A 9,874-nucleotide genomic window follows, 5' to 3' on the forward strand; every position below is an offset into this window, starting at 1 on the left:
TCCTAATGAGACTGAATCTCAGGGTGTCATGCAAGTCACGCCGCCACTGGAAGTAAAGGATGAATAGCTGCACTGCGAACACGCATTAATAAGACGTGTTTCAGGCATTGATCCTTGCACTGGTGTGCTGGGGAGACTCCTTTTCCCGCGTTGTGTTGGATTAGGTCGTTGGGTTCATAGCATTCATCGGCGCCCCATCCATAGGGATTTCCCTTATTTTCCGTCTCCCGTCTCCGATCAACTTTTCTCAAGGATATCCTGTCAGTGTCCAATTCCGGAAATCAGCCTACGCATCTTCTGGTGGCGGGAAGGGGTGGAGTTTTGGGTGTTCGTAGGATAGGAGGCAGGAGGTTTATTAGGGGAAGTCGTTTTCAAGCTTTTTCGAAATCTTTGCGAAAACGGAAAGAAATCTGCATTATATCAATGACACTGTGGTTTGATTCTTGATCTATCCCGCCGCTGATGTTTTCGTTGTAGGATCGTCCTCAAAATTCGTTCCTCTTATCTCCAGTACATGCCCAAAATAGCACCATCTCTGCTCAAATATGTTGGGGCCGAAACACAGGGTGCATCGGGAACCGAGAGCGTCGAAACAAGGGCCCCTCAGACGTTCAAGAGACTATGAAACGGACGATCCGTAAGAACGCGCGGATTTAACGTATCCGTGCCCCCTCGGGAAGCAGGCCGAACAGGGGAATGATCCGTAAGCAAATTTCTGAGACGACACCATGACAACACCTCATGCGCAGAAATGAAAGTGCTCGAGCTGATGGGTGAGTCGCTGTATCACTAGGCGCCCTCACGTCCCGGTGGTTGCTCCGACCTCCCAAGAGCAGTTGCGGCTTCATACACAAATGATGCACCCACCTCCCATCCCCTCTCCGCAATTAAAGCAAATTGAAGGCTTTAATGTAACAGGATATGTTTTTTCTCCTCAGAGTATCGTCCTCTCAATTGAAAGATTGTCTATTGGATTTATCGCCATTGAGTTCTCAAGCCGCCTATCCAATGACCAACCACCAACAATACCTGTAGGCAACATCAATCGCAGCGCCAGCGTGCATATTAACTCGTCCTGTTCATCGTCTTTTAAGTAAATGAACAGCTATGTCTCCTAATAAACAACTTCATAAAACGTCTAATGTTGAAACGATGAAGCGTATGATATTTGAGTTCATTCATGGGGAGTCAATGATAAGCTAACTAGATACATAATGCCGTCTTTCGAAATATGACTTCTAAATTTTCTGTTCTCAATTGTCGCTTGTCAAATATGTCATTAATGAATGCTTATTTCCTTGCATTTAGTTATTCCAAACAATCTGGCTGCGATTAAGTTATTTAGAACTTCCTTTTTCAGGTATTGAATGATTTTACAATTCAAAGAAGAAACATACCCCGGAAAGCTGTGTGTCGTATTGAAGTCATGTAAAACTATTATATCGTAATCACAGTAGTAATGCAGCGAAGTTCTTCATAGGAAACGAAGGGCTCAAATCTCCCATAACCCGCTACTACCATAGCTACAGCGTCTAAAGAGCAGTTTATCTCTCGCAATTACCGAATGGTGGCGAAGAGAAGAAGGTCATGACTAGTAATAATTGCATTCCTGTACTAGGAGATGTGGGCGTTAATAGACGAATGCAAGTCTCAGGATAGTACAAAACACATTTCAAAGCCGAACACAATCACTAGAATAAGTAGGGTACTATGTCGAATAAGAAAGGTTTTAGGGAAGCTCAACTCACTTGTCGTCGGCTGCGGCAAGCTAAACTTACAACCCGTCATAATGGCAGCAAAACGCGCGTATGTCCGTATCCTGAGTAATAACCGTGAGCTTTCGCTGAAAACACCCTAGACCCCATTGACTCTTGTAGGATGCAATCGGAGGCTCTATTGTAGTCGGGATAGTACGGTGTCAGTTACTATTATTGACAAGGTATGTTTACTATTGTCTTCACGCAGTCAAACAACCTTGTTCACTCCTATGAAAGTTTCGATATTCTAGTGTAGAGCATCTATCGTTCAAAGCGGAGGTGATCAGCAAAAGCGAGCCGAACCGCCTGGTAAACAGACGTGCAAATGGGGCTGCAATTCTGCTGAAAGTCTTGGGTAGAAAGGGGAATATATCTGGTCAAACGCCACCGAGCCCTGGATCAATTGTATTTTCGTTCCCCAAGATGACGGGCCTAGCAGCAAGCCTATTTCTTCCCGCTGAGTAGACGCCTTCAACACCTCGCTCGTTCAAACGCCAGCATTATACATAGCTCGTAGCCATATGGCAGCAGGTACTCTTGTGATGGATATCATTGCCTCTGATCCCTACCCTCCTTTAGTGTTTTAAGAGAAAAACTTGGCATAAGCCGCCTTCTCCTTCTTCTTAAACTCGGCAAGCTTCTTCTTAGCGTTGGTCAGACCGTTAAGGACAGCCGAGTCATTGGGCGCAAGCTTCTGGGCTGCCTCGTAATCCTGGATAGCCTCCTCATCATTCTTGCGGGCCTCACGGGCCTGGGCTCTGCGGAAGTACGCCTTTGCCTTGTCAGCGTCGGAGGTACCCTGGACCTCGAGCGCGTAGGTTGCGCTCTTGGCGGCGCCCTCATAATCCTTCAACTTGTTCTGCAGGAGCGCGCTGTTGTTGTGCAGCTGGAAGCGGAGGGAAGACAGTTGCTGCTTGGTCTCCGGAGGATCCTTCTCCTCAACCTCGGGGTTCTCGTTCAGGTAGCGAAGACCTTTCTGGTACTTGGCGAGACCGAGGCGGAGGTCGCCAGCCTTGAAAGCCTTGTTGCCCATATCCTTGAGATCTGCGGCAATCTTGGCAATCTGAGGCGCAGTGAGCTCCTCAGATTGGTCCTCGGGGAAGTCTTCATATGGGTCGCCGGTGCTGTCGGGAATGCGTTCGGTACATTTCTCGTAGTCCTCGCCGGTGAGTTCGCCGCAGTCTGTTCAAAAATTTAGGATCAATTCACGACACACAGAGGCAAGGAAGGGGATGTAGTACCAGCAATGATAGGGTATTGCTCCTGGACAGGCCTGTCTTGGGCGGCAGTGGGCAGGTTCTCAAGCTGGCGCACGATCGACTTGCCGTTGATAACTTCACCGAAAACAACGTGCTTGCCGTCAAGGTGGGGGGTAGGCACGGTGGTGATGAAGAACTGGGAGCCGTTGGTACCAGGGCCGGCGTTGGCCATGGACAGCAGGAAGGGCTTCTCGTGCTTCAGCTCGAAGTTCTCATCCTCGAACTTCTCGCCATAGATGCTCTCGCCGCCAGTGCCGTTGCCAGCAGTGAAGTCTCCACCCTGGATCATGAACTGCTTGATGACACGGTGGAAGCCGGAGCCCTTGTAGTGCAGCGGCTTGCCCGACTTGCCCTCACCCTTCTCACCGGTGCAGAGTGCACGGAAGTTATCCGCAGTCTTGGGAACGACTGCGATGGCCGGTGGTTATTACGAGGCTACGGAACGGCGGGATCGACGGGGTGCTTACTATCATTGTACTGCGAATGGTCAGTTCTAGTAAGAGCAGCACAAGCAAAGACAGGAGGCACCCACAAGCTCAAAGGCAATGCGACCGGCGGGCTGAGAGCCGATTTGGATGTCGAAAAAGACACGGGAGCGCTCTGTTTATCGAAGGTTAGCGCGCGGCCAGGCAGCTTCGCGCGGGGTTGCACTCACTCTGATCGGCCATTGTTGCGTGGTGCGTAGTGAGCGGAAGGAGACCAGAGACCGGAACTGAGGAAAGATGCAGGGTGCGCGTTTGGAGTGTACCTGCAAGATGTAGATGAAAGCACAGCCAAAAGATATGCGCGCAAAGTCGTGGAGAGCAGGCTGGAGTCGCGGCTTCAGGAAGATTCCATTCGGCGATGACGCCCGAGCGCGGGCCGACTGGTGCCCCTTCGCGCACTCCAGGGCCCAAAACCACGACACGCGATCTGCAGCAGGGAATGTCCTGGCAGCGCCTCCTCGCCCAGAATTCGTTGCCGCACTGCTGCAGGGAAGCGCACGATTCACTTTTCACCTCCAACCTAGTATTGCACACAGACTGACACTTCTACCTCAGCTCGAGTACAGCTGGTCGTACTCATAGCAGAGCACCCCGCCCCTGATGTCCATCACGTCTCCAACGGTCACATTCTCAGCATTCACGCCCACCGACAGTGGAAAATCCAACGTGACGTTCCCTCCCTGCGCATTGTCGTAGTCCATGAGATAGATTGGTCCGGATATGTCTGTCAGCCGCGCTTCCAGATCCATCGCCTGCCATGACCACCACACACGGTCCAGATTGCAGTGGTGCATGTAGAAGATGGGCAGCATGGTTCTCAGCCTTTTGTCAACACGAGCATCTCGAAGAAAACTTACATCTGAAGGGCTTGCGTACAGATCGCCCATCTGGCCGTACGTTCCACCAACACCGTAGTGGCCACCACCGTGAACGCCAGACGCGTCAAATGATGGGCCACCCTCGACGACCCTGTCGAACCAGCCGAAGTCTGGCTGACTCAGAGTCACTTGGGTTTGGTTCATCCCAAGATATCTTCCAGCAAAGTACGGACTGAAGTCGCGTGCGAGGCAGCGCGGATTGCCGCTGAGGTCGCTCAAGGGCCCCAAGTTGACTGTCAGGTTCGCAAACGGACCGTCCTGAATGCAGCCTCCGCCGGTGCGGCCCGGAACAGAAAGCGGATCCGACGTGTTGAGTGGGATGAGCAGTCCATTGCCTCCAAAGCCTAGTATAGGATCAAACACCGGCGACGCCAGGAAGTCTGTTTCCGAAGCTACATCCAAGGTCCAGTCCCAGTACGGCTGGGCTCCTGTGTAGCCGCATTCATTGCGGAGGCCTCTCTCATATATCGCCGTGAACCACCGGTGCCAGGCGAGGAAATGGCCCTGTGCGGAGCTGTTAGCACATGACCGTTTAATCGAAATGTGCCGATCCGGCTTGGACACCGAATCGAATGCCGAACTCGCCCGGCACTTGGAATTGAGCATATTCAATCTGCTCTGCTAGCTGAGGAGATCTGCATGGATCGGCGCCTCCGACCTCGGCACTACTCAATAGCTTCAACGGTCACACGGGACTGACTGACCGTGTAGTGAATATCAAAGGTCAATATGGGCGTTAGTTTTGCAGTGTCGACGTCAGAGGCGGCAGGCATACCTGGTTGATGTGCGTAGCTACGAGATCCTCGAAGCGCGAGCCGACACCGGGCGCGGCGGCCTTGGGTGTGATCGGAGGCTTCGTCAGAAAGCATTGCACCGCGGCGAGGTACTCGAGCTTTTCGTCATTCCTGAGCGTGCGCCTGGAGAAGCATTGGTATCTTCAGCCTCCATCCCTGCAGATCTCCTCTCCACAGCACTCACCACTCCTTCCGAACGATGGGACGTTCACAGGCAACAGCTGCATTGCTACCGTACGGAGCGGCGTCCGTCGTTGGAGCTAAGGCCAAAACTCCTAGAAGGAGGCCAGCGCCACACTTTGCAAGCCTCGCCATGGATCGATTGACGAAACAGCTTGCGAATCAAAACCGCCGATCTTTCGATCTTCGGCTTATGCTCGTTGGCGCGCGGCTCTCTGGCATTCTGGCGGTTAGTCACCGGCTATAAAATTTTATCGAATGGGTCTTCCGGCTGAATGCAACTGACCTGCAGGGCTGAAAAAGACCGAGAGAGTGTTAAGACCGAGAAGGTTTTCGGTGTTACTCGGACAGAGGAAGACCATGATCAGGGAGACATTGTGAACAGCTGATCTTTAATACACGACCGAGATCTACGCCTGTGAGAAAAGATCCTGCCGCCCCCCAACGCGCCATCTATGTTAGCGAGCTCATCACCTGTGCCGCACTCAGTGCCTCGCGTAATTGTACAAGCTTCCGAGTGCTAAACCCACGGAAGTAACAACTCCCAAAAGCGCGGCTGGGGCCGAAGGCATCCGATGGCGGCTCGCAGAGATTCCGCGGCAGCCTGGCCAGTGCACCGCTGGGGCGGCACCGCGATGCGGCGCGTTCACGACAAGCTTTATGAGTCGGCATCGGGGCCCTGTTGCAACCTCTTTCTCCCGCCCATCCAAAGCGCTCGTCCCGATGCCTGCACAGCCATGAAACGTTAGTTGCACGAGTCGCCCAGACTGTACGACATGAAGCTTGCAGCACGGCGTACGCCTATCAAGAGGGCGCGGTTAAAGGTGGTGCAGGCTCTCCGCTGACCGACAGCGTTGCAGCGGGCTAGTTTCCAAATGGGCGCCACATCCGCCAGTCACGACCCACTGCGGACCGAGAGCAAACAGAGTCGAGCTGTGAGGAGCTAAGGCCCGGCCGTGGCTCCACCATCTCAAAGAGCCAGGGTTCGGATTGCCGAAGACAGCCTGTTTCGAGATGCTGTGGCAGACAACGGCTGCGCCTTTGGCTGCGAAGGGTAGCGACTAGCACTCCGCATTGGCCTGCATCATGCATCTCTGTGCACCAGGACCAGGGGGCAAATTGCGAACACGCCGGCTGCCAATCAGGCTGGGAGCCACCTCGTTGCTTCGTCGGCGATCTCCAAATGATGGGGTCAGACCAGGCAGGCTGTGCCCCGGCTGCTGCCGTCTTCCCGGCAACGCGCACGCGGACACCCTGCCCTATGTATGCCACGAGGTTCCCTACCCAGTGTCGAAGATAGATGGGCTTCCCGCCCATGCATTCCGCACCCGCTGCTCGACACCCATCCTGCGGGTAGAATAATTGATCTCCATATCCCTCACCCTCGGTACCAGCAATTGATCCTCCCATGAGTTCCATCAATCAACCCGCCGATAGTGGTCGCATAGCTTTATCGTCCTGACCATCATGGCTCCAACCGACTATGGTCCGACCATCGAGGTGACGGCCTTTACCCTCACCAGTCTCTCCACCGCCATCGTTTCCCTGAGGTATGCCTTCCACGTCGCGTCGATGCTTCACTACAGAATCTTATTGAGAAACTAGGCTATACTGCAACGTTCATCTGTTGAAGAGGGCTGGTCTCTCCGATGTCTTCATGGGCATTGCAATGGTGCGTGACCAGGCTCTGTCCTTTGGGATTCCGTCTTACACATAACGCAGATCATGACCTGGGCCATAGCCGTCATCAACTACTTTCAAGTCAAGTATGGTTCAGGGAAACATTACTATAACCTATCATCGGTATGCAATCCTTCTCAAAGCATAGCTGTGTAGCGGTACTGATGGTGTATAGTCGACGCACGCTCTCGAAGGCACTTTGAAGTCATGTAATACGGCGCTCCTGAGTCAGATGCCTTCTCTTACTGACAAGAAGCAGGGTATTCTTTCCAAATCGCCTATCTCGTCGACCTCCTCTTCGTGAAGCTTTCAATCTTGTGCTTCTACTGCGCAATCTGCGACCAAAAATGGTTTCGCACCGTCATTTACTCCATGATGGGCATAGTTGGAAGCTTCACTATCGCTATGACCTTCGTCAACGCATTCGAATGCCCTAATCCCTCGGATGCCTTTACCGTTGAGATTATCATGGCCGGCCTCGGATCCTGCAGGGACCTGCATTCCATGTACTTTGCGCAGGCAGGCTTCAACATAGCAAGCGACCTAGTCATCATGTTGATACCGGTCCCCTTGCTTGCGCGTCTGCAGATGCCTAGATCGAGGCGAATTGCGCTGTTCGGCATTTTCAGCGTCGGCTTCGTCGCAGTGCTGGCATCCATCCTACGGCTGTGGACCCTGTCGATTTGGGCCAAGTCGACGGATGTTCCGTATTCCGGCGGTCCCATCCTCATATGGACCCAGATCGAATTGAACGCAGCAATCATCTCCGCCTCGTTTCCTGCGATGAAGGCCCTTTTCGCGCATACCTTCTCCGACCATCCAACGACTCGAAGGTCCTCCAGCGGTGCGCGCTATTTCAAGTATAGCTACGGGGCAAACTCTGCAGACAAGACTAAGGGTGTGAACGCAAAGGACAGCATCATCAGCTTGAAAACACTCCCATTCATGAAGAGTGCCACAGGCGAACCTCGGACATCAAAGACAATGACCAGAGGCGGCAATGCAACGCGAAGCTTCGAATCCGGACGCAGCGACGAAGAAATGTTTTTCGACGAGCCGGTCGGCCATGAGGCTGTTGTTGAGAGCGGAAAGAACTCATCGGACGGCAGCGGAGATAGGGCTACTGGACTGCAACAGCCCCAACCCACGTTCGCGACACACCAGGGCATCATGAAAAGCTTGACAGTGGAGCAAACGACAGAAAATTCTACGGGCCGTCCGCAATATTACAGATCCCATTATCTCCGCTAACATTATATCTTCACGAGAGACGATTATCCTTCACGCCGGCCACGTGGGCATGGGTTGGTTTGGCTTGGTTTTGGGTTTGGCGAACACTGGTTATACCAACATTGTTAGGGTGGCTTATTTTCTTTACAAAAAGACCTTGGCCAGGAGGGAAAAAGGCTTGGGGATTGCGATCCAGTCAGACACTCAAAGAGTTTCTTTTCCTTTCAAGATACCAAACATATGCACACATATCATATACCCCATCTCGTTTGTACAGTAGGAGCAGCTAGAGCAGGTAAAGATTTTACCCTTGAAGCTCTCATTTCGATGTCCCGGGAGTCTTCAGACACTGCAGCAGATGCCGAAATCTAGCCCAGTCCATCGGAAAATCAACCAGAGTATCCCCCTTGTTCGAACAAGCGGGGCCGCGGATTGTCACCTACCTAACTCAGCTACCCAGCCAGCCCCTGCAGCGGCCACCAATGCAGGTGATCCGACGGACACAGTTCGTTGTAGGTATCTGTGTACCAGGTTCAAGGCAAATTCCTTCCGTTTCTCCACTTTTTGCACGCGACGAGAGCAGGGGAAAGAAGGCGGGAGCTCCACCACAGCCATGAAGTTCCAGGTCCAGGCTGAACTGCGACAGGGTACGTAGCGAGGCTGATTACGCGTTATAAGCGCTACCATCAATTGGCTCAGCAACACCTGCGCGGCGAAGCCTAACAGGCGGAGCAAATCTTCCCGGCCTTGCCACTTGTTGTCGTCGGCAATGGGGGGGACGGCAGAGAAACGCACCACATCTCTCTGCAGGACGATTACAGGACTTCGGCTCTACGAGCCTGTTCCCGTTGACAAATGAGCTGTGGTTGCAACCGTGTCTTACCCCCTCTTTTTTCCTCACGCCCCGAAGAATTGGGGATCCGTGCATCACCCGAACGTGCATGGCCATGGGCTGTGGAAGCGGTCCGCGAATCATGTCCTCGGAATAAAGAGAAGCACACGGCACGCCTGCAGAGGAGAAAAAACTTATTCTGGTCTGCTAATCACATAACACCAGTCAGTGAGCGTGATGACCAACGTGCAGGCGCTGACGTCCTGTCGTTCTTCTCTCTTTTCTTTTGAAGCCTGGAATCCTTGGGTGTCTCGGGTACTCCCGAGCCGCAGGCCCGCAACTCCGAGAAGACTTGCCTTTGTGTCATTGGCTGACTGGAGCAGTGGAATGTAATTCGCTTTTCCGGGGCGCTAATTCAGCCCTGTTCACGCTGTTGACGCTGAGTGTAAGATTGCATCCTCAATTCCTTTTCTTCTCTTCCACGGTCTGTCACTAATGGTGTATAGCTTTGTTAACCATAAAGTTAGGCCTATGTAGATTTATCTCTAGCTCCTGTCGGCACTTGCTTACCCACCATCATACTATTTGTATCGAGGATTCGCGAATCGGCCGTTATGCTCGCGTCGTGGCGCTCGTGCGTCGTCGATCCCGGTTCGGTGAGTCCCCTGCCCTTGGGTGGGTGCTGGGTGGGTCTTGGTGTGCCTGAATCTCCATGAGCGCCCTTGCTACTCCAGCTGAGTCGTTGTTGATGTCCCTTGACACGTTGCGGTGGAGTATTT

The 9,874-nt window shown here is 52.9% G+C and overlaps 3 protein-coding genes across 3 annotated transcripts; 1 reads left to right on the forward strand and 2 right to left on the reverse strand.

Moving 5' to 3' along the window:
• Window positions 1–2,340: 2,340 nt before the first annotated feature.
• On the reverse strand, window positions 2,341–3,684 carry LTHEOB_2413 (Tetratricopeptide TPR-1; the record flags this gene model as incomplete). Its single annotated transcript, XM_035511223.1, has 5 exons — window positions 2,341–2,939; window positions 2,999–3,424; window positions 3,484–3,493; window positions 3,549–3,616; window positions 3,672–3,684. 5 exons carry the CDS (start codon window positions 3,682–3,684, stop codon window positions 2,341–2,343), a joined length of 1,116 nt encoding a protein of 371 aa, XP_035364122.1.
• Window positions 3,685–4,052: 368 nt separating this feature from the next.
• On the reverse strand, window positions 4,053–5,715 carry LTHEOB_2414 (Tyrosinase; the record flags this gene model as incomplete). Its single annotated transcript, XM_035511224.1, has 5 exons — window positions 4,053–4,323; window positions 4,378–4,883; window positions 5,155–5,296; window positions 5,358–5,448; window positions 5,640–5,715. 5 exons carry the CDS (start codon window positions 5,713–5,715, stop codon window positions 4,053–4,055), a joined length of 1,086 nt encoding a protein of 361 aa, XP_035364123.1.
• Window positions 5,716–6,820: 1,105 nt separating this feature from the next.
• LTHEOB_2415 (Integral membrane protein) lies at window positions 6,821–8,284 on the forward strand (the record flags this gene model as incomplete). The annotated part of the gene is made up of 5 exons (XM_035511225.1): window positions 6,821–6,903; window positions 6,959–7,025; window positions 7,076–7,156; window positions 7,209–7,242; window positions 7,293–8,284. 5 exons carry the CDS (start codon window positions 6,821–6,823, stop codon window positions 8,282–8,284), a joined length of 1,257 nt encoding a protein of 418 aa, XP_035364124.1.
• Between the last annotated feature and the right edge of the window lie 1,590 nt (window positions 8,285–9,874).

This window comes from Lasiodiplodia theobromae (genome assembly GCF_012971845.1).
Source record: "Lasiodiplodia theobromae strain AM2As chromosome Unknown scaffold_6, whole genome shotgun sequence".
NCBI lineage: Eukaryota > Fungi > Ascomycota > Dothideomycetes > Botryosphaeriales > Botryosphaeriaceae > Lasiodiplodia > Lasiodiplodia theobromae.